This window comes from Lepus europaeus, chromosome 7 (genome assembly GCF_033115175.1).
Source record: "Lepus europaeus isolate LE1 chromosome 7, mLepTim1.pri, whole genome shotgun sequence".
NCBI lineage: Eukaryota > Metazoa > Chordata > Mammalia > Lagomorpha > Leporidae > Lepus > Lepus europaeus.
Window position 1 is genome coordinate 120,112,227 of NC_084833.1, and position 27,625 is coordinate 120,139,851.

At 56.1% G+C, this 27,625-nt stretch overlaps 1 protein-coding gene across 1 annotated transcript; it reads left to right on the plus strand.

The window, feature by feature from the left end:
- Positions 1-2,958: 2,958 nt before the first annotated feature.
- ADAMTS15 (ADAM metallopeptidase with thrombospondin type 1 motif 15) lies at positions 2,959-27,625 on the plus strand. Its single transcript, XM_062197366.1, has 8 exons — positions 2,959-4,238; positions 15,090-15,222; positions 15,666-15,833; positions 16,081-16,364; positions 21,336-21,513; positions 22,829-23,010; positions 23,128-23,303; positions 24,987-27,625. Exons 1-8 carry the CDS (start codon positions 3,282-3,284, stop codon positions 25,759-25,761), a joined length of 2,853 nt encoding a protein of 950 aa, XP_062053350.1. The 5' UTR covers positions 2,959-3,281; the 3' UTR covers positions 25,762-27,625.

A 27,625-nucleotide genomic window follows, 5' to 3' on the forward strand; every position in this document is an offset into this window, starting at 1 on the left:
CTCAAACCATGCTATCTTCTGTAGGCTCAAATAGTCATGTAAAATTTTTTTTTTAAACATTGATTCATTTTACTTGAAAGTCAGAGTTACAGAGAGAGAGAGAGAGAGAGAGAGAGAGAGGTCTTCTATCTGCTGGTTCACTCCCCAGATGGCCACAACAGCCAGGACTGGGCCAGACAGAAGCCAGGAGCCAGGATCTTCTTCCAGGGCTCCCATGTGGGTAGCAGGGGTCCAAGCACTTGGGCCATCTTCTGTTGTTTTTTCCAGGTGCATTAGCAGGGAGCTGGATTGGAAGTGGAGCAGCCAGGACATGAACCAGGGCCCACGTGGGAAGCCAGCATCACAGGCTAGGCTTTACCCACTAGGCCACAATGCTGGCCCCGGTCATGTGATATTTGATCTGGAACTGATCTTAGATGTTATATAGAGCAGAGATTCCTGGTACAGGCCTCTGACCTAGGATAATCCTGTCTCTTTTGCAGATAAAGAAATTCAGAGGCCAAGAAGGAGATCAGAGATGGAAATGGAGTGTGGATCCCGAGTCAATCTGAGTTAGGAAGCCCTGGCAAAAGTGATTGGATGGAGTGGCAAGTTCCCAAGAGAGGAGAGACAAGCATTACAGAGGATGGTGCAAACAAAACCCTTGGCGCAGTGCACAGGGCCGGTTTCTGTGCTCAGGGTTGAGAGTGGTGGGGCTGTGAGTGAGGGCCAGCAAGCAAGGAGCATGTACAGGGTAGAGGTTTCCGATCCCCGGGCCTGCTGTTGTGACTGATGTCCTTGCCAAAACCCATCGATGGGAAGAGGAGCAAAATGTCGCTGGACACCTTGTAAGCCACCATTATGGCTGCCAGGGGTAGGAAAGCGATTGCTTGCCCTAAGTAAGTGACTTGTCTTTGCTCTGGATGTTTGAACACTCCAACACATGAGGTCTTTGTGAACTGGGACTGCTCCTCCCAAATGCAAACGCCCCCTTTCCTTTGTATCCTTTTATCTCCTCCTCATTAGCATAATGAATTTCAGCTCCTTGCATCTCCATTAAGGAGAGACCCCAGGAGAGTATGAACATCTGCACTGAGTTCCTGTTCCAAGACTCTTGGGGGTCTCTTCTAAGAGTGGGTCCTTTAGGGGCTGGCGCTGTGGCACAGTGGGTTAATGCCCTGGCCTGAAGCGCTGTCATCCTATAAGGTGCCGGTTCTAGTCCCGGTTGCTCCACTTCCAATCCAGCTCTCTGCTATGGCCTGGCAAAGCAGTAGAAGATAGCCCAAGTACCTGAGCCCCTGCATCCGTGTGGGAGACCTGGAAGGAGCTCCTGGCTCCTGGCTTCAGATTGGCACAGCTCTGGCTGTTGTGGCCATCTGGGGAGTGAACCAGCGGATGGAAGACCTCTCCTCTCTCTGTCTCTATCTCCCTCTTGTAGCTCTGTCTTTCCAATAAATAAAATAAATTTTTTTTTAAGAGTGTGTCCTTTATGGGGAGAATGAGGAAAAGTGCTTGTCACTAATGGGCCAGTCTTAGCTTCTCTCTCCTTCGACAATAGTGTGGTTTCTTGGAGCAGCCACTTCCCTAAGAAGATTCTAGAATTCTTCCACACCGCCCTCTTTTGTGCTTCAAATCGTTGCACACTTCCCTCCCCTGTCCTCTCTTCTTGCAAACGCAACGTGGAGCCCTTGGGTTCTAGATTTGCTGGGCGTCAGGAGGGTCTGAAAAAGCTGCCTTCCCCTCTCTGCCTTTCCTCCTTGTCTATGGAGACAGAAGGGTCTTGAGATCCAGAGCCAGAGACAGGAATTCCATAGGGTCTGAAGGCTTCCGCTGTGTCTTATCTCCCTGATCCACACTCGCCCTCTTCTCCAGCGACCTGTCCAGTACTCTGGTCAGGGATCAAAGGAGACCATCTCAAGGAGGGGGCGCTGCTTGATTTTTCTACTGTCCACAATCCTCCGCTCTCCCTTGGCAGGAAGACAACCCTTTTCCCTAGCGCACCTGCTCGCCGCATCCCTGGGGTGCTGGCCAATATTGAACAAGGGCTCATCTCCCCTCCCCAAGCTCCCGTGGGTAGCAGTTGACTGTTAGGCGGTGGGATTACTTCCACCAGGGACCTACTTTAACAAAGCACCCTTGTAATGTCCCTATGCAGAGTAGCTGGGAGTTCTGCGGGCTGACCCAGAAGGTTTGTGGTTCCAGCGACTCAAGACCATAGGAAATAGTCCAATAATTAGGAAGCGAAGGATTTTGATTGCCTTTGTTATAAAATCTAATTTGCTTAATTGTAAGTTTCTACAACGTATTTGAAAATAATGGCTGTGTTTGGCAGCTGGCTGATAAAATTCCTGAAAATGTACCAGGCCTTCAGAACACGGCCATCCTACCTAGGGGTAGTCGGTGGGCCTGGGTGGCCCTGGGTTCGAGAGCTGCTCACCACTTCCTGGGAAGTGGCTCTTGGGGTGATAGGGCACTGATTCCTACGGGGGAGGGCAGTTCTTGCTGAGGTCTTTTAGGGGACGGGGATTGAGAAACAGCAGGAATGTTGCAACTGCGAGGATGAGGTGGGCCTGGGAGAGGGGTCAGTTGTGGGCTCCATTCCTAACTCCAGGCCCAGCTGCTTCAAGATAAAGCCTACGCAAGCACCAAGGAGCGCCCAGATACAGGCCCGGGGAGAAGTCAGCGATGTCCCCGGGGCACTGGGGGCATAGCCCAGGGCAAAACTTAAACCAAGACTCCAGCAGCCGCTTCTCCGGCCAGCCCACGCCTCCCGCCTCAGCTAACGCCACTCCCTCCCCGCCAAGTGTTTCTGGGCTCGGGAGGCGGGACCGAGCTCTCCGGTGGCCCCAGGAGGCTCCAGGCCGAGAGCTCTGGGAGGCTGGGAGGGGAGCGAGGGGAGGGGCGCGGTCTGGGCAGTCCAAAGAGGAGGGGGCCTTTAATAGGCTCGCCAAACGCCCGGTTTGCTGCGCTGCGAGTGGCTGCGGTTTCGAGAGGACGCCCGGCACCTCCCGCTAGCTCTCGCGGCTGCAAATTTCCGTCTTTGCACTTGACAGCGATCGCACTTAACGCTCCCCGAGCCGAGCGCGCTTTAGCTTGGAAAGGCACAGGTAGGAGGCGCGGGCTGCCCGGTGCACGCTCGCTGCTCGGGGAGGAGTCTTCCTCCTTGGCTCTCCTTTCTGGGAGCTGCCGCCAGTCCCGGGGCGTTGTGGGTTCCGGCGTGCGGGCTGCGCGGAGACCGTGCCTGCGGCCGGGGAGCCGAGCGAGCTCCTTCCCAGAGAGCGCGGCGAGTGCTGCCCGGCGCCATGCTGCTGCTGGGCATCCTGACCCTGGCTCTGGCGGGGCGAGCCGCTGGCGGCTCCCAGCCAGAGCGGGAGGTGGTCGTCCCCATCCGACTGGACCCGGACATCAACGGCCGCCACTACTACCGTCGGGGGCCCGAGGACCCCGGGGACCGGGGACTTATTTTTCAGATCACCGCGTTTCAGGAGGACTTTTACCTACACCTGACGCCGGATGCTCAGTTCCTGGCACCCACCTTCACCACCGAGCACCTGGGCGCCCCGCTCCGGGAGCTCACCGCGAACTCTGCGGACTTGCGGCGCTGTTTGTACTCCGGGGACGTGAACGCCGAGCCAGACTCGTTCGCCGCCGTGAGCCTGTGCGGGGGGCTTCGCGGAGCCTTCGGCTACCGAGGCGCCGAGTATGTCATCAGCCCGCTGCCCAACGCCAGCGCGCCCGCCGCGCAGCGCAACAGCCAGGGCGCACACCTCCTCCAGCGCCGGGGCGCCCCGGGCGGGCCTCCCGGGGACCGCACCTCGCGCTGTGGGGTGGGCTCCGGCTGGAATCCCGCCATCCTGCGGGCCCTGGACCCGTACAAGCCGCGGAGGACGGGCTCGGGGGGCAGTCGCAGCGGGCGCAGGTCCGGGCGCGCCAAGCGCTTCGTGTCCATCCCACGGTACGTGGAGACGCTGGTGGTGGCGGACGAGTCCATGGTCAAGTTCCACGGCGCGGACTTGGAGCACTATCTGCTGACGCTGCTGGCCACGGCGGCGCGACTCTACCGTCACCCCAGCATCCTCAACCCCATCAACATCGTTGTGGTCAAGGTGCTGCTCCTCGGGGACCGGGACAGCGGGCCCAAGGTCACGGGCAACGCCGCCCTGACGCTGCGCAACTTCTGCGCCTGGCAGAAGAAGCTGAACAAAGTGAGTGACAAGCACCCCGAGTACTGGGACACCGCCATCCTCTTCACCAGGCAGGTGAGTTGACCTGTCAGCTCTTCGCACCCAGACAGCCCCATTGTCCTAACTGTCGCTGCTCGTGGCGTTCTGTATTCCCTTGGTGCCACTCCTTGCCCCGAGTTTACATTTCCCTGCCGACTTTGGAGAGTCCAGGGAGAGCCCTCTCTTAGGCTCAGCGGGAGCTCCAGCTCACGTGCATCTGGGTGGTTGGACGAGAGCCGGCTCCTTCCGAAGGTGTTGGCCTGGCGCGGCCAATCAGCGCCTCCTGGATCTGGCGCCAAGGGGCAGGAGCCCAGGAAGTCGCCGCCCCGGAGCCGCAGTTCGCGATCCAGGCCGATAGGAGGCGCTGTGAGGATAGCGTTGGAGAGGGCCGACTGGTCCGCCCTGGCTGTATGGGGGCGGGCGGGGGAGGGGGGGCGTCTGAGTCCTTCCAGACACTCCCTCTGAGTATTCCATTCTCTGGCTGGAGAACTGGAAGGCGACCCAAGGCCCGCGCCCGTTACATTTCTCCCTGGTAACCCGTCCGTTGTCCTTTCTCTGTCTTGGGTTTGGAAAGGCTGGAAGGGAGTGGAGGGGGTCCTTGGGTTTCTTTTTTCTTTTTGGTGGGTTGCAGGGAAAGGCCAGACTTGAGGATGGGGAGCATTCTTCCTTTCTTACTGCCTCTCTTCCCACACCCGTCTCTTCTGGGCCTTGTTCAGGGGCTCCCAGACCACTCAGTGCAAGGCAGTTGAGGTTCGGCACCTGTTCGCGGCGGCGAAGTTCCACAGGGAGTTTCAAGTGGAGTTTGGCTTGGAACTTTTCCAGCGTTCTGGTGTGTTTTTGTTAGCAGAGGGTGACCTGTTTGCCCAGATGGATGCTATGGAGCGCCAGGCCAGGTTGCTCGTGCTCCGGCCTCACTAAAGCGCCTCTGACCCCACCAAGCGGCAAGGCTGTGGCTTCTATCCTTGCTGGGCTGGAAGTGGTGGGAGCTCCGTGGGGGAGCAGCGGGAGACTCCAGCTGCAGAGCTGGAAGAATACTGCCTATGGGGATTGGAGCGGTGGCTCCAGACCAGGGGACACGTATCTGTCGCTTGCAGGTCTCTACCTGATATTCTATCTCAAATGAGCTGAACACTCAGAACACTGAGATTTGCAATGTGTTGGAGTGAGTAGGCGCTGCGAAGGTTTAAGGACTCTTGAAATTTCTCAGATACAGGAGGTTGGGGGGAAAAGAACCATCCAAGCGAACCGCTTCCTCTCATGTTGGGGCTGGGACTCCATCCATACCGCGCTCCTGTTTTGTCATTATCACGGAGCCACAGCTTTCTGGGGGTGGTTACCTCTGGGCTCGTGCTCCCCGCTGTTTCCAAATGGCCACTCCGAGACTGGATTGGTGCACGCCGGCTGGAGCTGGCGTCCTCCGCAGTAACCCATTTGGCACGGCTAGTCCCTCCCCGGAGCCACACTGTCTTCTTTCCCAGCCGCCTTCTCCTCCCACCACCTGGTTTCTCTAGGGAGGTCTTTGGCCTGAGTCTTGTTTCCTTGCACTCATTCGTCCAACTGAGGACTGTGGAGCTGCCTCGGCCCAGCCCCTACAAGCGCGGCCTGAGTCATTGGGGGAGCTGTAGAGGAGGTGGCGTCCACCTCTGTGCATGGACCAGCCTGGCTATCAGATGGCCGGGGAGGGAGAAAAGCGAAGCAAAGGCCAAGAACAGGACATCGTAATGGGCAAAGCAGCTGTTGTCGCATCCGCTACCCAGGAGGCCCCTGTGGCGGCCACTCAGCTGAATCGAATGAAACCGTCTCCACGGCCTGATGGTTAAGGCCGACTTTGGAACCAGCCCTGTGAAGAGGGCTGGGAATAGGGGCCGTGGCACCGGAAGATTCCCATCTTTTGAAGAAGCAGCAATTAAACAGCAGGTCGGCTTCTGTTTCTCAGCAGGGGCGGGGGGCTGTGTTGTCCTTGCATAATGGGTACAAGATGCATGACCGCTTGGGCCGAAGCAGCCATGGGCAAGATGGGACTTTCAGAAGCTGCTTCTCGCGAGGCGACGCGAGGGCAAAGCCACAGGGTGGGGAGGCCGTGTTGGCAGGTCCGCCATGGAGGTATGTGCGTTACGCGTTAGTGTAAACATCTCTCCCTCCGCCCCTTCGCCAGCACTGACTCCAGAGCCTGCTGCCTGCTCAGAATCTTCGGACCTTCTGATTTCTGAACTCTTCCGGGGGAAGGTACAGCACTGGATGAGAACATAAGTGAGCAGCTGCTCTTTCTAAAGGCAGTTGTGCTCTCCAGGGAGCTCGGCTGTCCAGAAAGCAGAACGCGTTGCTCATACAGCAGGCGCTTTGACAATCTGATGACTCGGTCGGTGCGAAGATCCAGAACAAGTTCACGGTCTGATTTTGCAGGCTGCTCAGGCTCCGGGCTCATAGTGGCAGGGGGAGGTCAGCACAGAATTGGAACCAGGATCTGCCTGCAGGGAATTCGAGCCAGAGCCTCTGCCATTTTTTTCTGCGACCAGAGACATTTCCATGGCTTCTTGTTGCACAGGGCAGCAGGAGCCAGGGATGCAATGCTGAGACTGCTCTGCCTCCAGGTCCTATGCCTCTGCTGTTTGGGTAACTCTTCATGGTAGAATGGCTTCCCCTTAAGTATTCATACATTCTCCTCTCTCTCTCTCTCTCTCTCTCTCTCTCTCTCATTTATTTATTTGAGAGGCAGAGTTACAGACTGCGAGAGGGAGAGACAAAAAAGAGATCTTCCTTGTGCTGGTTCACTTCCCAGATGGCCGCAATGGTGGGATCTGGGTCGATCTGAACCCAGGAGCCAGGAGCTTCTTCTGGGTCTCCCACGTGGGATCAGGGGCCCACACTTGGGCCATCTTCCGCTGCTTTCCCATCCCATTAGCAGGAGGCTGGATCAGAATGAAGCCGCCAAGACTCAAACTGGTGCCCCTACGGGATGCCGGCACTGCAGGCAGAGGCTTAACCTACTATGCCACAGTGCTGGCTGCTGTACATTCTTAGTACTTATTGATAATCTGCTGTTTCTACATACTATCTCTGGCTAGGGAGCTACAAATATTAATCAGACGTGGTCCCTGGCCTCCAGGGATTCACCGTGTGCCAGAGAGCCCACAGGACAGCAGCCTGCTCCAGTGCTGGGAGCTCAGTGCCACACAGAGCCATGGGGCCATCTCTGTGGGTAGCAGGAGCCGAGGGCCAGGGTGGGAGAGGCCTCAGGGCTGGGGAGCCGGTGGCCATAGCGGTGGGGGAGGGGAAGCTTGTTTTCTGCATTGCCGGGCACCTCCTTCTCTGTCCATTTTGCTGTTTGTGGCATTTCCTGCTTTGGAGCGTGGTGGCTTTGTTTCTTAGGATTTTTGTAGTTTTGCGGTTTTTTTCACTTGCTTTGTTTCTTCATTTATTTTATGTTTTCTGTTGTGTTTCGTATCACTCTGTGTCATTTACCATTCCCTTCTCTTTCTTTTTCTTTCTTTTTGGGGATTATCCAGACAGCCTTTTAAAAAAAATTTATTTGAAAAGCAGAGTTACAGAGAGAGAAAGAGAGAGAGAGAGGTCTTCCATCTGCTACTTCACTCCCCAAATGGCCGTAATGGCTGATGCTGGGCCAGGCTGAAGCCAGGAGTCAGGAGCTTCTTCTAGGTCTCCCATTTGGGTGGCAGGGGTCCAGGTATTTGGGCCATCCTCCACTGCTTTCCCAGGTGCAGGCAGAAGTGGAGCTGCCAGGACTCGAACCGGCGTCCACTTGGGATACCATGTTGCAGGTGGCAGCCTTACCCTCTATGCCAATGGCACTGGCCCTCTAGGCAGGCTTTTCCTCACAGTTCTCTCCTCTCCTTTCTCTGCCCGCCTATTGTCTGCATTCCCACTCTGACCTTCTCCTCGCACAACGCCAACCTTGGTGCTTGTCTTCTTGGGTGGACCTTCAGTAGTGCCCTGTTTTAGTGCACTATGCATGGCGGAACAGCATTCTGGAATCTCATGTCAAACATGCCAGCTTTCTCTACAATAGAGCTCTTAGCACAGGCAGTCAAACTTTGTGTTCAGGTAGAAAAGAAAAATGTGTGTGATAAAACTATACTATGCATTTTAGGAGTATCTCCCTATATGATAGAAAAAGCAGCATAATTTTTCAGGACCTGTTTTGAAGTCAGGCCTTGGAAGATACGGGGGGAGAAGGGCCATCTGTAGACACTGCATTTAACAGTTTGTCTTTCTCAGTGTTCTGGTGGCTAAATGGAAATGCAACACTGTTTGGAGGTAGGAGAGGGAGATGGGGAACCAGTGAGACATGACCATTCCCTTCTTGTAGGGTATTGTTGCGCCTTTCTTTCTTTCTTTCTTTCTTGATTTATTTACTTATTTGAAAGAGTTACACACACAGAGAAGGAGAGGCAGAGAGAGGTCTTCTATCCACTGGTTCACTCCCCAATTGGCTGCAATGGCCAGAGCTGGGCCAATCCAAAGCCAGGAGCCAGGAGCTTCTTCTGGGTCTCCCACATGGGTGCAGGGGCCCAAGGACTTGGGCCATCTTCTACTGCTTTCCCAGGCCATAACAGAGAGCATTATTGGAAGTGGAGCAGCTGGGACTTGAACCAGAGCCCATATGGGATACTGGCACTGCAGGCGGTGACTGTACCTGCTGCACCACAGCACTGGTCTCTGCTCCTTTCTTTTTAAAAAATATATTTTTATGTATGTGTGCATATGCACACACTGAGAGAGAGAGAGAGAGAGAGAGAGAGAGAGAGAGATAGATTCCCTACCCATTTGGTTTACTCCCTAAATGCCCACAATGGCTTGGGCTGGTCCAAGCAGAAGCCAAGAGGCAGGAACTCAATCCAGGCCTCCTATAAGAGGCCTGGGAACCCAAATCCTAGCGCCTTCACCTGCTGCCCCCCAGGGCGTGCATCAGCAGAGTCCGGTGCTGGAGTCAGGATTTGAACCCAGCCAATACGGGCTGCAGGCATTTCAACCTTCAATTTAACTACTATGCCAAGTGCCTGCCCCACCTCCTTCTTACTTACACCAAAGCAATGAGCCCTGTCTTCATGGCAGAAGATGGGGGAGGAAGTTGGAGGGCATGCTTTTCTCCCCCCACTGACATAGTCCGGGGAGGGGGAGGGGCAACGGGGTCTTCTCCTTCCATGGGTCTTGCTCCTCCTCTTCCTCTGAACTTTTCTGTAGTTGTCACCCTCCTTATTCCCACCTTGACACCTTGCCTCAGCCTCACGAGGCAACACAAAGAACCCAGGCTTGGAGTGGGACAGAGCTGAGTTTGAATCCGAGCACTTCAACTTCCTAGCAACGGACATGGAGTGAACCAGCCGTGTGAAATTCACTTTCCTCACTTGTGGGCTAGACACTGAAGGTAACGGTGACTTGACACCTAACTTCAGTGCCGTTCAGGATTTCTTGTAGCACAGGCACCCCCCCCCCCCCCCCCGCGCCCTGTGACGGCCCCTGTATGATCTCCACCTTAGCGTTCGGTTGTGATCTGTTTCTTGTTGTGTACCAGTTGTCTACAGATTCCATTGCCAGAATTTAAATTTGGGATTGTGCTGATTGGAACCAGTCCATTCCATGGCCCTTGCAGGGATACCTAGCACTGGTCTGATGCCATCTTCCAGTGTTTACGTGGAAACCTGATGCCAGCCGTGGCCAGTCCTGCCCATCAGGGACTGCCAAGTACCTCTCTGTGTCTTTGTAGCCCTTCTGTGGGCTCCCGGGTGTCACCCTTCAGTAGGTGCTCGTGGAAGGAAGGCACGCCCAGGGCTGGGTGGCTCACCTCCCTAGGATCCTGAATCCGACTCTGAGGCTTCCAGGCTGCAGGGCTGGGAGAAGGCATCTTGGGCTCTTCTGGCATTTCATCTTGGCTCCTTGCCACCAGGTTTTGCCCTGGAGAAAGGAGAGGCCCCAGAGAGGAGCGTGTTTAATCCCCTCTGGAGTCAGCAGACAGGGTGCGCAGCAGGGACGGGGGTCAGTGTGTCAGCGCAGGTGTGAGGCAAGGAGCCAGGCGTTTGCTCAGCCAGCGAGAACGGTTGCTCTGCTCTGAGAATGTTCTCAGCACTTAGAGCGGTTGTTGCCCTCTCCCCACTCCGCGTGCACCAGGCCTCGCTGAGCCCCACGGAGGGGCAGGACGGGGTGGGCAATCCTTCCCTCCGGAGATGCCTCAGCCCTTTCATTCTTGGGGTGGGCTTGTTCCAGAAGCAGTAGGGAGTCCCGGGAAGAGCTCAGCCCTGAGGCTGCACCACGGGGGGTTCATGCCTCACTCTGGGGGTCTCCTCTCTGGGGCTGTGTGACCCTGGTGGCCCAGGCTAGTTACCACTCCTGGGTCTCTTCTGTAAGGGCGGGGGACACATAAAAATGGTATCCCCCCACTCCGCTCATGCGAGGAATAACTGAGCTGATGTAGGTAGAGTTGTTGGAGCAGTTTCTGACACTTTGTAACCACACAGCAATTGTTTGTCATTGCCATTATATTTCGTAAGTACCTTCTCTTGAAGTGATGATTTCTTTTTTTTTTTAAAAGACATTTATTTTATTTATTTGAAAGGCAGAATTACAGAGAGAAAGGGAGAGAGAGAGAGACAGACAGACAGACAGACAGACATCTTCCATCTGCTGTGCCACTCCCCAAATGGCTGCAATGGCCAGGATTGGATTAGATTAAAGCCAGGAGCTTCATTCAGGTCTCCCATGAGGGTGGCAGGACTCAAGCACTTGGGTCATCTTCCGCTGCTTTCCCAGGTGCATTAGCAGGGAGCTGGATTGGAAGTAGAGCAGCCGGGACTCGAACTGGCACCCATAGGATGCCGGCGCTGCAGATGGTGGCTTTACCCACTAGGCCATAATGCCAGCTCCTGAATTGACAATTTCTAGAGAAGAGGTAGTCCTCCTGCAAACTTTCTTTTTTTTTTTTTTTTATTTTTGACAGGCAGAGTGGACAGTGAGAGAGAGAGACAGAGAGAAAGGTCTTCCTTTTGCCGTTGGTTCACCCTCCAATGGCCGCCGCGGTAGCGCGCTGCGGCCAGCGCACCGCGCTGTTCCGATGGCAGGAGCCAGGTGCTTATCCTGGTCTCCCATGGGGTGCAGAGCCCAAACACTTGGGCTATCCTCCACTGCACTCCCTGGCCACAGCAGAGAGCTGGCCTGGAAGAGGGGCAACCGGGACAGGATCGGTGCCCCGACCGGGACTAGAACCCGGTGTGCCGGCGCCGCAAGGCGGAGGATTAGCCTGTTGAGCCACGGCGCCGGCCCCTGCAAACTTTCTGTTTGTCTTCCTCCTCACTGAGGTAATTCTTGTCGTTTGCTTACCCCCAGCCTCTTGTGATAATGCCATGTTGTATTTCTGGAGGGATTTAACGCCAGGGAAACTAAGTCTGCTAATACAAGTAATGAACCTGCCAGGGAGTGCTTTCTCCTTTAGCTTCACCATACAGCCTTGGTCACATTGCCTGCATTCTGAATTTCTAGACTTTTTTTTTTTTTAAAAGATTGATTTATTTATTTGAAAGTCAGAGTTACAAAGAGAGGGAAGGAGAGGCAGAGAGAGAGAGAGAGAGAGAGAGAAAGAGAGAGAGAGAGAGAGAGATCTTCTATCCGCTGGTTCACTCCCCAGATGGCCACAATGGCTGGAGCTGTGTTGATCTGAAGCCAGGAGCCAGGAGCTTCTTCTGGGTCTCCCACTTGGGTGCAGGGGCCCAAGGACCTGGGACATCCTCCACTGCTTTCCCACGCCACAGCAGGGAGCTGGATCTGAAGTGGAGCAGCCGGGACTCGAACCGGTGCCCATATGGGATGCCAAGTGGTGGCTTTACCTGCTATGCCGCAGCGCTGGCCCCTGAATGCCTAGACTTTATTTCTTGCAGCTAAGCAAGGTCCTCCTACCCTTGGGCATGACAAACAGAAGCAGGTTTTGCTAGAGAAGGACATACGGTGATATATGGCTGAGATTCCAACAGGGAATCAAAGCTAAACAGGCAGTATTATCACTAGTGCAGGTGCTTTGCCCCAGTCATTTTGGTATCCTAACTGGTGTGGAGTGATTTCGACCAAAGAACTCGCTGAACCTCGTTGTGCCAAAAGATGTGGATTTGCAATCCCATGCTTCACCAAGGAGGAGCCACATGGCCTTGGGTGTGTAATCTTTACTCACGGAGCCTTAGTTTCCCCGTCTGAAAATTGGCTCTGCAGTTCTGTGACTGTGTTCCTTGGATGCTGAGCTGGGACCCTGACGATGAGCCCTGACTCATGCTGGGCACTTTAGCGGAGGCAGGAAGTCAGTTGTACAACACCACATGTATCTTCTGCAACATTAAAATGAATCAATGTTGCCTGGGTTCTAGGGGCCTCTGTCTCTCCCCACAGCCAAACAGCATTGAGCATCTCAGTATGTACATGCATGGGAAACCCATGGAGGTGGGCCGTGGTCAGTGGGGAAGGTGGCTGCTGGGGCAGGGGCATGAAGGGAGCCAAACTGGGAACTGTGGGTTGAGCTGTTGTGTTATCTTTCATTTATTTATTTAACTGGTGGGTCCATCCTGAAGTTATTTTTGTAAGGAGAGACACTTAGAAAAGAGTGGTCTGGGGGTGTTGGATGCTTGGCTAAGGTGGTTCTTGGGGCCACCGCTGGCAAAGCAGTTACCGCTTACCATGAGGAATGGCAAATTCCAGCAATAGAGAGGCGGGGTCGGGAACCGGCAGGTGGAGGGAACCGGAATGGCCTCTGCTTTGTGGAGACAGTGCCTGGGCTGCAGAGGTTAAGGCAATGCGAGTGCCTCTTGAGCTCATTCCAGAAAGCGGGAGACGTTCAGCCACACACGAGGCTCGGTGGGGGCCCCTGCACAAGTGCTTGTGGGTGTTCAAAGCACCAAGGCCCTCACTTGCTTCCCTGACTGTGAGCAGGGGGCCAGGCAGAGCCGCTGACCCCCACACAGCTGTGCTTTCCCAGCGGCCACTGCGCGAGCAATTTGCCGGCTGCTCCCTCGTCCTCTTGTCTGATCCAGGGAAGTTTGACGGAAAGAATAGGTTGTGCCTGGCCAAGGAGGCCCTGCAGCTGCAGGTCTTTGCTTCTCCTGGCCAGCGAGGCGGCTTTGGCTTTGAGGCTCTCCCAGCCGCAGAAGCGGGCCGCTGGGCAGCCGAGGTCCTAGGCTGCGTCTCACCCGGGGTCTGGCTGACTCTGAGGAGCGGGCTGGGGGGCTAGCACTCTGCGTGCTCTCAGGGTGGTCTGCACCATGGCCATCAGTGAGTGCTGCCAGTTCCACCATGGGGGTCGGTAGACAAGAAGCTCCGTAGGATTCTTCCTCTTCTGAATGAAGGTCACTCCAAGTGCAAGGTGCTCGGGGGCCAATGCAGCGCTTGCCTGGGCTCCCCTGTGGGTTGCAACCATCAGGCCAGGATTTCCAGGGTGACCACGTTTGCCAGAATCCTGTGCACCGCTGTCTAGGGACACGTGGGCCCTGGCCCACGCCCTCCTTCACTATGCACCCCCCCTTCCTTGTTTGGCCCCCTTTTCCCTTCCATTCACAAACAGGTGCTGTTTCTCCCAACTGCTGGTCGGGTGACCTCTCCTTCTGATGTTGACAGTGGTTGTTTGCTAGGATTCAAAGCTCCAGGGAAGGAGCACCGTGTGGGAGGGTAAGCCTTTGAAGGCGGAAGGGGGCTGGGCAGGGAAGGGAATTTGAGGTGCCCCCCAGAAGCATGCTGTGCACACACAGGCAGCTGACCCCGCCATGTGCCCTGGGTTCAGTCTGGTCACTGCCATGGTCCTCTGGCCAGAGTAACTGTTAACTCATTAGGAGGTGTGACTCTCACCTGACCGTGAGAAGCCAAGTTTGACTGCTCAGGTGGTTAACTTCTGAGGGCTTTGGATTAACTTTTGCTGATTTTATGCACTATGTCCACTCTCCCTCGCATGCCCCTGGCTCCACTAACTCTGCTGCTGCACACACACACACACACAGTGTCCTCCCTCAGGGAGGCTGACAACAGCTCTGTGTGTGTTTATGTGAACCCCTGGGCTCCCTGGGGACAATGACACAGCTCATGCTCCTGAGCATTAACTCAAGGTTGCCTGGCAATTGACGCGGTGGGCAGAACCCCGAGTCTCCTTGTCCTACAGACCCTCGCTGCTGGTTTCTGATCCATGGCCTGAGCCTCTGTGGCCTTTGGTGGGTGATTACACAGTCAGGATGCCAGAGGGGTGTTGTGAGGGTGCTATAAGGTCGTACATGCAGCAGGCGTGCCCGGTGTCAGCGTTCGATAGATCATGGGTGCAACCGGCTATGGTCATGATTTTGACAAAGAGTTCTAATAATAAGGAGGTATCTGCTTGCTGAGATGGCCGTGATGGGCTAAACAGTGTGTGTCGTGGTTTCTTGCAAATTGTAGACTGCCTGTGATGAGTGGAAGAGGATGCCAGCATCGCTGATTCAATGCAGGGCTTCTTGAGAGGAGCAGAACGTGTTCAGGGGTCTTATCCTTTGCTCAGCGCTGGCCCTGGATGGGGGACGTGGCTTGCCCCCCATCCCCACCTGTTGCCATGGCCCCGGACCAGAAAGAACCACTCTCTGTAAAGCAGTGGTTCTTGTGGTTTGATTTGCACCTTCTAAGTTCCTCCCGTGGGACCTCCCGTGGGACCTCCCCTCTGTGGGGGTGTGCCCAGACATTTCTTGGTGGCCCCCAGGAGGCTCCTCCCTTCCTTAGCCTCAGAATAGCCTTGGAGGCACTTAGGAGAAGGGGTCTGGCTAGGGGGTGCTGAGCCAGCGATGAGGGCTGGCTTGGGGCTGGGCTGTGATACCCTTTCTGCTCCTTCTGTCACTGTCTCTGGGCCGGCTCTGCTTCTCCATCCTCCCCGTCTCTCCCCTGCAGGACCTGTGTGGCGCCACCACCTGTGACACACTGGGCATGGCCGACGTGGGCACCATGTGTGATCCCAAGAGAAGCTGCTCTGTCATTGAGGATGATGGGCTGCCGTCAGCCTTCACCACGGCCCACGAGCTGGGTAAGGGAGCAGGCTCGCCGCGGGGTGGTTCTGGGTTTGTAGGGGTGCTCTGGGGGTGGGGGTGGAGAGACATTTGTCTTTCCTCCCTGATGTTTTGAAGACTTGGGGGTCCTCCCCTAGGCCACCCCTAGGTGGCCTTTTTCCTGATTGCCTCTGCCCAGTTGGCCAGTGCTGTGTTCTGAGTCCCTCTGCAGAGTGGCTCATCACTTGGACACTGCCAGGGGAAGATGTTAAAGATGTGGAGACACGCTGCTGTCCGGTGTCCCCTGCCTGATGCAGAGGGTGGAGGGAGGGGACGTTTGCAAAGTGATCACGACCAGCCTGAAGATGGTTGACATAGCTTCTAAGCTCCGCCGTGGCCCCTGCTCCTCCCTCAACCCTCCGAGCCTTTCTCGCAAGGCCCCGGCCTCCTGACCCCTGAGTCCTCTTGGCTGACTCCACAGGCCACGTGTTCAACATGCCCCATGACAATGTGAAAGTGTGCGAGGAGGTGTTTGGGAAGCTCCGAGCCAACCACATGATGTCCCCGACCCTCATCCAGATCGACCGTGCCAACCCGTGGTCAGCCTGCAGCGCGGCCATCATCACTGACTTCTTGGACAGTGGGCACGGTGAGCCAGGGTGGCAGAGGGGAGAGGGGCCTGTTGGTGGGGCGCGGCTGCTGTCATGGGGCTGGAGCCCACTGCCGCTCGGGACTGTCTTCTCTCCCTGAGCTGTGATAACCCTAGGAGCTGGGCTCTCACTTGGGTCTGTTCCAGCTGTGCCTTGGTTCATTCTCTCTCCCTACTGCTTAGATTCTAGGCTGGCTGTGCCTTGCCTTCTCAGCTCATCTTAACGAACGCTCTCGGCTCTCTGCAGGCGACTGCCTCCTGGACCAGCCCAGCAACCCCATCTCCCTGCCCGAGGACCTGCCGGGTACCAGCTACACCCTGAGCCAGCAGTGCGAGCTGGCCTTTGGTGTGGGCTCTAAGCCCTGTCCTTACATGCAATACTGCACCAAGCTATGGTGCACCGGCAAAGCCAAGGGCCAGATGGTGTGCCAGACCCGCCACTTCCCCTGGGCCGATGGCACCAGCTGTGGCGAGGGCAAGTTCTGCCTCAAGGGTGCTTGCGTGGAGAGACACAACCTCAACAAGTACAGGGTGAGTGCTGGAGCCTGTGTCCCCGGGAATGCCGGCCGGAGGTGGGGGGACCTGAGGTCTCCACTCCTTTAGTGTCCACCTGGAGGCTGTCCCATCCCAGACTGGCTGTGAGCCATGTCTGTATTGCATCGTTGTCCTGTGCCTCCATTCTGCTGTCTGTGACGCTGTCCCCTGTATGACTCTGAGCGTAGAGAGAGAAGCTATGGTGGGTCAGAGACACATGGGAAAAAGCCTGGAGCAAGAGATGAGGTCCCAGCCCTGTGTCCTCGGGACCCAGAGCTGAGCACCTGATGGTAGGGCAGGCTAGCTCACTGGCTCCTGCCCTCTCCCCTCTCCCACTGTTGCTGAGTGTCTCTCTTCCCCACTGGGGAAGCCAAGACGGCACAGGGGAGCAAGGCTCAGCCCTGAAATAAAGCAAAGCCCTGGGCAAGCTTCCGTCATCTGCTGCATTCTGAGCCCAGCTCACTTCCTCCTGTGTGATTTTTTTTTTTTAACCCGAAATCTACTTGAATGGAAGTTTTTCTCCCTGATAAACAGGATTAGAAATGAAACCAGAACAAATTCACAACCCCAGAGACTCCCTAGGTGTGATGAAAACTTCTTATTCTCTGGCACTTGTTTTGGGGGTAGAAGAGGGATTTGGATTTCCAGGCAGGAGGACGGAGCCCACCCTCCTCTTTGAACTTGGAGGTGGCTGCCCCTCTTCTCTCCCATCCCCAGCTGGGGAAAAGACTTGCTACAGGGCTCAGGTGCAGAGAGTCACTTTCCTAAAACAGAACTCACGAAGCTTTGCACGTCCAGCATCCTGTGATGGGTGTGGCACAGAATTATTTGAAACCTTGTTCTGCGTCCTCAGACAGAATATTTAACTAAATCTTCCACTGCATGCAGGGAACTGTGGTGGTGAGAAAAAAGCAATGACAGTGAACATGGGCCGTGCCTGTGACAGCTCCCAGCCTAGTGGTTAGGTAGGGTTAGGGGAGCTGGAAATGAGGCTGGAATCCAAGACACAGGGAGGCGTGGCTCTGGGTCACAGCAGATGTGAGAAAGAGACAGCATGGCTGAGAGGTTAAGGATGCTGTCAGTGGCTGGAGAGCCTTGAGGAGGAGGTGGGCAGTGACAAGCACCTGGTAGGAGGGGCAGGATCTCCATGTGTGGGCCACGTGAGCCGGACTGATGAGCAGAGGCTTGGGTGGATGAGGTCTCTGTTGGACCCAGCTTTGCGAAGGTCATGTGGGGCCAGAGTGCTGTGGTCATGGCTACCAGGCTGGTGGGCTCAGACTATTAGTTCCCTGGGACAGGCGAGTCGTGGCCAGCTCCTTCTCTTGGGCTGAACCTGGACGACAGAGACCAGTCAGCAGGATATTGGATGTAGGCTCTGTGGTGTGAGAAGCACAAACCCCCCATGTACCCTCCTGGGAGTCATCAGCAAAACCCACTCTCCCTCAACCTCAACCCGAAGGTCCCATCACCTCCCTGTTTTAACTGAAACCTGGCCCTTCACAGAGGGCTTGGCCCAAGTCAGTCAGGGTCACGACACAAGCTTATCTTGGAGATACCTGCAGCCTCTCAACTCTCTCACTGCAGAGTCCTGCTCTAGCCACCATCCCCTGCTCTGCTTTGTCTTCCAAACTCATGACCTGGAATGCAGGGGGGTGCACAGTGCGGCCCAGAGTCACCTCCTTTGGTTCCTTGGTCCACTCACTCCCTCAGCTGCCAAAACCCTTAGTTCACACTCTCACCTCCTCCTACCCATCACCAACTCTCTTCTTCATTTCCCCATTTGCTGATTTCTTCCTATTTCACTAAGAAAAATGAAGGAATGCAGCAATGAGAAGAGAGCTTCTACTATCTCCCACCACCACATCCACTTCCCCGCTGGCTTCTGAGACCACGTACCCCGTCCTCCCCCTTGTCCAGTGGCTGCACTGTCCGAGCTCCGGCCAAGGTTGTGTGTGGAGCATTGCACTAGGATTCTCTCTCTCCCCTGTTGGTCACCCAGTGCCCCTCTCTCTCCTGCAGTATCCTTTTCCCCTTCTCTCGAGCTGAATGGTTCCCATCAGGCTAACTCTAGTCTCTCCAGTCCGAAAGAAAAACTCCTTGTCCCCCTGTTTCCTCTCCATGCACCGTGGACTGTTTCTCTGACCCCATCACAGGAAGTTCCTTGAGGGAATTGTATACCTGTGCTTGCTCTACTCCCTGACTTCCGCTGTTCCCTGGGGCCCATTCCAATCAGGCTTTCATGCCAACCATTCCTCCAAAAACGAGTCCACCAATTGGTGGCGTCCCAGGCCACTGGCAGACCAGCAGTGGTGATGCAGCCCAGCCCCGTCTCCCCCGGGAACCCAAGCGTCTCTATTGTCCCTCCATCAGTTCCTCCCACTGGCTGCCCTGCTCACAGCCACCTGGAGCAGCTCTTTCTCTTTTCATTTTCTAAATACCGTGCTGGAGTTTCCCAAGCCCCAGTCCTTAGCTTCTTCACTGTCCACACTCAGCCTCTCAGCTGATTCTTCTAGATCATGGCTGTCAATACCATTTACGGCTTGAACACGCCTGAATTTCTGACCTTGCTCCTGAACCATAGACTCATGGGTCTAATGAATCCCGATGTCTCCAGTTGGATGCGCCTCCCACCTTTAAAACCGAGCTCCCGATCACAGCCCCTGAAGTTGCTTTGGCCACTGTGTCTCCCGGTAGCTCATGACAAAGCTCTTTTTCTCCCTACATGTTTCACATCCCAAGTCTTAGCAATTCCTGCTGCTACTATCTCCAGCACAGATCTGGAATGTCACCATTTCTTACTACTTCACCCAGATCCAAGCCTGGGCTTGGGCTGCCCTGGGCTACTGCAGTCATTCCCCAACCTGTCTCCCTGCTTCTGATCTTGCTTCATAAGGCTTATTCCCCATGCAGCAGCCAGAGGAATCCTTTTAAAAACCCAGGTCAGGTTATGCCACATCCCCCCTCCCCCACCGCCCCGGGAACCCTTCCAGAACTTTACCCCTGGCTCAGAATGAGCTGACCCCGACTCTGCCCTCATCTGCAGTGTCTCTCATCTCACTCACTGCACTCCAGTGACGCGGAAGCACTCCAAGCACAACCCCCTCAGTGTCTTTGCACCTGCTCCCTCTGCTTGGGACACTTGCTCCCTACCCTCTGCTCTGCTCAGCTCACCTCCATGTGACCCTCAGGCCTCTGCATGTGTGAGAGGCCTCTCTGATTCCCTATGATACAAGGGTACTTCAAATTGTTCGCGAAAAAAAATGTAAGTTTATTTTGGTGTGAAAAATTTTGAAATCTGTACATTTTCAAATATTCATAGAAAATGCCAATTATGGAGAAACTATGTATGGATTCCTAATTTTTTTTTTTGCACCAATATTACAAGTGGTGGCTTAACCCACTGACCCACAATGCCAGCCCTGGTTGCACCAATATTAAACCAATCTTTTCATTCCTTTTCCCATGAGCTTTTGGAAGTCCCCTCATATGGAACAGGCCACCTCACCAAGATGGTCCCCAGCTCCCTCACCCCCCACCTGCTTTAAACCCCACCTGACACAACACTTTCATGTCTGTCCCCGCCACCACCAGAGTGTCACTGCTTCGAGGCCAAGGACTTGCTGCACATGGTGCCAGCCATGTGGGAGGGACTCCACAAATACTTGATGAATGAATCAGTGGGCAACGCAGGGCAGGGGTACATGAACATTGCTTTTGTACGCATGTGGGGGAAGAAATGATTCCCGGTGAGAAGCAGACGGCCTTGTCTCCAAGGCCACGGGCAAGAGCACTGGAGAGGAGGAGACCCAGCCAGCCGCTGCTGACCTGTGCGAGAGCAGTTTCCATGGTGTGATGGGGACATAGCGCAAGGCACCGAGGAGTGAGGATGTGGAAAGAGGTCATGAGGCTGAATCTCTTGGAAGAGAGAGGACAGAGGGGGCGGGCGCTCATTGGAGGAGAAAGTAGGGTTAATGGAGAGATTTTTTTCCAGACTGGAACAGACATGTTGATACAATAAAACAAGACATATCTGGCAGGGGGACAGACAGAATAAGTGTTCTGAATGTATACATAAGTTACTGTATTTATATTCCATGTGCCCAGTTCCCTATTAGCTCCATGTGGGTTTGTCTCTGTGTGGACAGAGTGATAATCTTGGGCCGCACACGGTGCTGCTTCCTCCACGAACCCACTGAGAGATATTCAGGGGGTAAAAACCTGTTCTATTACCCTAGGAAGAGCACACTGATGTCTGCAAATTTTCTATCTTCTCTCCACCTTCACCAACAAATACCTGTTGCGCCATTCACCCTGAAGCCACATAGACTTTTCGGATTGCCTAATAAGTCCCTTGTTTCTGCTTAACACAAACATCAGAATTGCTTATAGTGAGACTTTCGACAGTGTGGCTTCTGATCCAAGTTGCGATCAGTTTGTTTTGCTGAGAAGTCTGAGTTATAGAACACCTACGAATGAGAGTGTCCCAGTATGTATGTGTGGTGACACTGTTTCCTGGCAAGGCTGGGACGTGCCTTCAGTGCAGCGACTCCTCTGAGTGCACTGATGACAGACACAGGGAGAGCTGGGACTTCTGCGGCAGGGACAGGCACGGTCCCTGCAAAATCTTCGTGCTTGTCCTATCTCTCCTGTCATCCATCCCACCCCAGCCCTGGGTGTTATTGGCCCACTTTTGGAAATGAAGCATCTATGGAGGTCTCACTACTGGCCCAAGCCAGGGGCCATTGTCACACTTGTCTGCCTCTCCCCATGGCCTGTCTTCCTAGCAGCCTCCCTTATAACTGGGAATAGATGACACTGCTCATGAATCAGTTGTAGTATAGGGAGGGCCCTGGGCGCACTGATTTTTTTGATTACCAATTTTTTTTATGATACCAGATGGGTTTCATCCCAGTGGGCTGGGTGGAATGTCTGGGCTCTCTCAGGAGTCTAACCTGCTCTTCCTCACAGGTGGACGGCTCCTGGGCCAAATGGGAGCCCTATGGGCCCTGCTCGCGCACCTGCGGCGGGGGTGTACAGCTGGCCCGCAGACAGTGCAGCAACCCTGCCCCTGCCAATGGGGGCAAATACTGCGAGGGAGTGAGGGTGAAATACCGATCTTGCAACCTGGAGCCCTGCCCCAGCTCAGGTGAGACAGGGAGGGCGGCAGTGGCCTGGGCCCCCGGGGAGAGGTGGCCTCCTTGTCCTCCCTTCCCCTCCCCCACCCCCAATCCCGCCATCCACTCCAGCTCATTCATGGCCGTGGAGGGACTACAGTCCAGATCCTACCACCCCCAGGTCAAAGCCTGGAAGTGGAGGGGCTTGGTGCCCCTGGGTCCTTCCTCTGTGCACTCACATCTGACTAGGCATTTCCTCTGGAGTCTTAGAGAGGAAGGTGGAGTAGCTCGACGGAGTGAGAACTGGACATCCTCTTGTTTGAGTACGGACAAGCTCGTCTTCATGAGCAGGAATCCAGGGGCTAGGAATTTGGTGGAGAAACACTTAGATCTCTCTTTGTGTTTATTTATTTATTTGAAAGTCAGAGTTACACAGAGAAGGAGAGGCAGAGAGAGAGAGAGAGAGAGAGAGAGAGAGAGAGAGAGAGAGGTCTTCCACCGCTGGTTCACTCCCCAACTGGCCGCAATGGCTGGAGCTGTGCCAATCCAAAGCCAGGAACCAGGAGCTTCTTCCTGGTCTCCCACATGGGTGCAGGGGCCCAAGGACCTAGGCCATCCTCCACTGCTTTCCCAGGCCACAGCAGAGAGCTGGATGGGAAGTGGAGCAGCCAGGTCTCGAACCTGCGCCCATATGGGATGCCGGCACTGCAGGCGGTGGCTTTACTCGCTAGCCACAGAGCCAGCCCCAGGAGTAAAATACAGTGTTTCTTTCAGTTAGGCAGTGAACTACAACTGTAGGAGAGGAACCTGCAACTGTGTCACCCGTGGAGATCATGGAGATTTTCATGGGACGTTTCAGTTGCTGAAGAATTCTCAAAGTGGGGTTCAGGGCCATGCCTACTTCAAAATCACCCACTGTTAGGCTCATAGTCGACTCTCGTGGAACAACAGATATGTTTCAAAACGTACCGATGGTTGTATACCATTGTGATTGGCGTTCACATAAACAGAATTTCTTTTATGCATTGAATGCCATTTTTCTGAAACAGTGTCAAGAGACTACAAAAAGATGTTTGTGGTACTAGCTGTGGAGGGAGTTCGAGGCGAGGTCCCTGGACCTAGAGAAGGGCACCTTGCTAGGGATGCATTCTCCTCTGAGCCGTGGGGGCCTTGGTCCTTTGTGATGGGGAAGCTTCGCTTCAGTGTTGGGCATCACACACCTGTGGGTGGGTGAGGGGAGGGGCTATTCAGAGCCCTGGGAGGCTGGCCACCCCCTGGGAAGATGCTGTCCTTTGCACCCCCATGGCTCTTCCTCCCGCTTCCTATACGCGCTTTCTTCGTCTGCAGCCTCAGGCAAGAGCTTCCGGGAGGAGCAGTGCGAGGCTTTCAATGGCTACAACCACAGTACCAACCGGGTCACCCTGGCGGTGGCCTGGGTGCCCAAGTACTCAGGCGTGTCTCCCCGGGACAAGTGCAAACTCATCTGCCGAGCTAACGGCACCGGCTACTTCTACGTGCTGGCCCCCAAGGTGAGTGAGCCGGGGCAGGAGACCAGAGCACGGAGCAGGTCTTTGGGGGGCGGGGCGGGGGGAGCACGGGCTGAGCTGTCCCCTTCTTCCTTTCTCCCCCGTCCCCGGCTGCGACAGGTGGTGGACGGGACGCTGTGCACTCCTGACTCCACGTCGGTCTGCGTCCAAGGCAAATGCATCAAGGCTGGCTGCGACGGGAAGCTGGGCTCCAAGAAGAAGTTTGACAAGTGTGGGGTGTGTGGGGGCGACAATAAGAGCTGCAAGAGGGTGACAGGACTCTTCACCAAGCCCATGTGAGTTCTGGGCCCCGGAGGGGGAAGCCAGGGGGCAAGGGGGTGTGGGAAGCTTGGGTTAGATTGGGACGAAAGCCAGATCCCAGCCAGACCCTTGCCATGGAGACCGCCCATAGCCTTCTGGGGTTGACAATCATCCACTCATTCATTCATTCATTCAGCAGATAAAGACGAATGCTAAGGAGGCCCTGCTCAGCAGGAGCTGGCGTTCAGGGAGCTGGCAGAGTTGGCGGGGTTCTGTCCAGCTCTCCAGCTAGGACTGATCTGCATTCAAATCCGAGTTGCCCATTTTCCGGATGACTTTGGGCAAATGACTCCATTGCCAGGCTTCTAGACCTTGCCCCTGGCCAGCAGGCATAAAGCTAATGAATTTTACCTGGGCTCTTGGGCGAAGCAGGGGGCTTCATCCAACTAAGCTGGGTAGCATAGTCCCTGGCGCACAGGCAGCCTCTGTGGCTGCTCATGTTGATAAAGAGGAGCTGCCACGCTGTCCCTGGGCCTGAGGTCTGGCCTGGAGTTGGGCTGGGTGGCCACGACTGAGGCACCTTGCTTCCTGGGAAATACACACCGGGAGCAGCCGAGGAAACATCTCTGGGTGACTCTCCTCAAGGGCGGAGGCTGGGGCTCCCCGGTGTGGCTCGCTGAGAGCAGTAGGCTCGCTTTTCAAAAGTCCTGGTCCATGTTCTGGAGGAGACGGGGCCGGGCGGAGCATCTGCGGTCCCAGTGCGGGGTGAGGAGCACACAGGCCCACAGGTGCTGTTGATGGGAAGGCCCAGGTGGCTGTGCTGGAGCCTCGTGTGTGTGCCCCTGGAAGCGTCACACCCTCTGCTGTGTCCCCAGGTGGGGGACATGCAGGGAGGTGGCCCCGCCCCTTCTCTAGGAGCTGGGGGGCCCTGCCAGCTGTCAGGGCCTTGTCCTAGGCTGGCCTTGCTGTGGGTGACCACACCCCAGGCTTGCTCCACTGGTTCTATGGTAAATGCTCCTTTCACACACTAGTGGAGCTGGAGGGGATTCATCTGGCTTAACCCCCACATACGGGAACTCAGAGAAGCTGTGTGTGAAGCCTCCAGGCAGCTGGTGTTGGAGCCAGAGCTGACTCTCCATCCCTGTCATTGCGCAGAGCTCCCAGCCTTGGAGTTGGGGCCCACACACTTACTTCCTTTCCTTCCCCTCCTCCTCCTCCTCTTCCTGGCTGGTATCTGTTGAATGCTGCCTGTGCCAGGCCCCATGCTACATGCTTTATGCACTTTGGCTTCTTTTAATCCTTCTTACTATGAGGGAAGTGTGCCTGTGTGCTCCATTTTACAGACGAGGAAAACTGAGGCCTAGAGAAACAACGTGACTTGTCCAGGACCAACAGTTCAGCCATGGGCAAGGCTGTGTCTGCCTCCAGGACTTGTGCTTTCCCTCCCATGCTAGAATTCTCCCAAAGATAAAAATTTCCTGAAGCCCAGAGGTCATGGATGGGGCTGTGTATCCTATTCTGTTTAGGGTTCTCTGACCACGGGCTTGGGTGGCCGCTTGCAGCCAGTGTGTCTCTGTCGGGTCCAGGGTCCTGAGGCAGCCCGGTTGGTCTCTGAGCTTGGCTGCCATCCTCTGGACCCACTGTGGGGTTTGCAAAAGGTCGGTGAGGTCCTCCTGTGCAGGCATCTGTCTAACGCCCGATGCCCTTCCCACCCCCAGGCACGGCTACAATTTCGTGGTGGCCATCCCCGCAGGCGCCTCGAACATCGACATCCGGCAGCGTGGCTACAAGGGGCTGATTGGGGACGACAACTACCTGGCCCTGAAGAACAGCCAAGGCAAGTACCTGCTCAATGGTCACTTTGTGGTGTCGGCCGTGGAGCGGGACCTGGTGGTGAAGGGCAGCCTGCTGCGGTACAGCGGCACGGGCACAGCGGTGGAGAGCCTGCAGGCTTCCCGGCCCATCCTGGAGCCCCTGACCTTGGAGGTCCTCTCTGTGGGGAAGATGACGCCGCCCCGGGTCCGCTACTCCTTCTATCTGCCCAAAGAGCCGCGAGAGGACAAGTCCCCCCACCCCAAGGACCCCCGGGGTCCCTCCGTGCTGCACAACAGTGTCCTCAGCCTCTCCAACCAGGTGGAGCACCCGGACAACAGGCCCCCAGCACGCTGGGTGGCGGGCAGCTGGGGGCCGTGCTCCGTGAGCTGTGGCAGTGGCCTGCAGAAGCGGGCGGTGGACTGCCGGGGTCCCCCGGGGCTGCGCGGAGCCTCCGCCTGCGATGCCACCCATCGGCCAGCGGAGACGCGAGCCTGCGGAGAGCCCTGCCCGACCTGGGAGCTGGGTGCCTGGTCGCCCTGCTCCAAGAGCTGTGGCCGCGGCTTTAAGAGGCGTCCGCTCAAGTGTTTGAGCCACGGAGGTCGGCTGCTGGCCCGGGACCAGTGCAACCTGCGTCGCAAGCCCCAGGAACTGGACTTTTGCATCTTGAGGCCGTGCTGAGCGGGGGTTGCTCCTGTGTCCCCCTCACTCTCCACCCCGCTGGTGTGCTGGGGTCAGGCCACTTGGAGCAGTGGGCAGAGGGCAGTGCGCCACAATGTCACCCGCATCCAGGAACAAGGACCAGGGGCTGGGGTGAGAGGTCCCTTCCTCCTCCCTGCACCGGGCAGGGGGATGCTAACTTACGCAAGTCTACCTCACACCCCGCTGTTCTGGGGCCCAGGTGCGGGCAGAGGCTGCGAGGTGCAGGGGCTGGGCAGAGGTGCCCAGGCCGTTTCTGGATGGGCACCTCCCAGGCAGAACTTCGGGGACTTGGGTCCCCCTTCAGGGAGGCCCCAGGCTGCTGGCAGAGCCGTGGCCCGGCAGCCTGGCCCCCTCAGATGACCCCAGGGGCTCTGAGCCGTCTCTGAACAAGGCAGGGTTTCCATGGTGCTCTCAGCTCATGCTCCTTTCCTGATCGACAGAGGACTGAGCAGCCAGGTGGGCAGAGACTGGGGGCACAGTGGAGTGAGGTGGAGTTGGGAACCAGGCCACTCCATCTGGGAAGAGGTGAGTGCGTGCCAATGGTCCCGGCTGTCTCAGCTTCTGCTCTTGTCCCTTGTTGCGGAACCAGCCTCGCCTCCCTGGGCCTCCCAGGGTGGGAGACTAGCAAGAGGGCTTCTTCTTAGGGGCCCCCGAGGCATGGCAAGAAGAGGGAGAAAGGCCACAGGGAGTCGGACACTCCAGAAAGATGCCAATGCATCTGAGGGGCGATGGCTTCTGTGGTGGAGACAGGGACTTGGAGGAGAGCTCTATCTAGAGGACTCTGTTGCCTTTAGGGCTGGGTGGGTGTCTGCTGAGCTCTGAGCTCCGAGCTCCAGCAGGTGTTGCCCTGGAAGGGAGGAGGAGGAGGAGGAGGCGGCGGCCCTGGTGCCAGTGGCTTCTTCCTCCCGAGAGGCAGCTGTCAATATGCTGCAGGCTCTACATCTTCTCCAAGGACCTCACGCATGGCCACATCCTGTGTCCACGGAGAGGCGGGTAGGACGTGCCCAGGAGGGCGGGTGCCTGCCTATTACTCTTCATCCCGGCGGTAGCTGCGGTCTGAGATGGACAGGTTATCCTGCACCCCCCGGCCTTTGCTTCTCCAGCTGGGAAATGGGGTTCACTGTTTGCTACCTCAGATTGTGCTCTCTGGGAACCCACCCCTTCCCTTCCCCGGGATGGTGGTCACCTGGTGCTCCCACTCACCCCACTGTCGCCTCCCTAGCCTGAGCTGCTCAGCTGCGGAGAGGAGCGTGATATGTAGCTTCCTGTCCCCCACAGCCCGGCCAGCTGTTGGGGCTCCAAATATGAAGATGGGGGTCTCTTTGTGCAGGTTCCTTGGGCGCAGGGTTCAAGAGTCACCAAGCATCCATGACCCAGGAGCCCTTGGCAACCACCAGGAGGACGGCTAAAGACCTGTCCATCTTATACACACTTATCAGGGGAGTAGATGCCCAGGAGATTCCTACAGCCCCAAGTGGGAAGATATTTTGGGGTTGGAGATTCTTTGGCCAAGCAGGGTATTTGTTGAAAGTGCAGCCTCCCCAGTGTGTACATGGGCTGTTCTACTTCTGCATCCAGGACCTCGGCCGAGAGCTTCCTTGAGATAGAATCAAAGCACATGAATTTCCTGGGGAGAGGGGTTCAGTTCTTTTACATCCTATTAGGTTTCCCCTAATAGTCAAAATCCACAAAACAGCCAGGCAGCCAGTGAAGCATCTGGCCTGATGTTCCAGCTTCGGCATGGTCCTGGGCTGGAGCCATTGGACAGGGCACCCTCAGCAGGTGTAGAAGGTGTTCAGCTCTCTGGAATAGAACTGCAGTCACCCAGGATGGGGGGGGGGGA

What these genes read in the sequence shown, in the direction of transcription:
- ADAMTS15 (XM_062197366.1), top strand. Translation starts at nt 3,282, where the DNA reads ATGCTGCTGCTGGGCATCCTGACCCTGGCTCTGGCGGGGCGAGCCGCT. An exon ending in CACCACGGCCCACGAGCTGG is followed by an intron (nt 15,223 to 15,665) that starts GTAAGGGAGCAG and finishes CTGACTCCACAG; the next exon opens with GCCACGTGTTCAACATGCCC. An exon ending in GGAGCCCTGCCCCAGCTCAG is followed by an intron (nt 21,514 to 22,828) that starts GTGAGACAGGGA and finishes CTTCGTCTGCAG; the next exon opens with CCTCAGGCAAGAGCTTCCGG.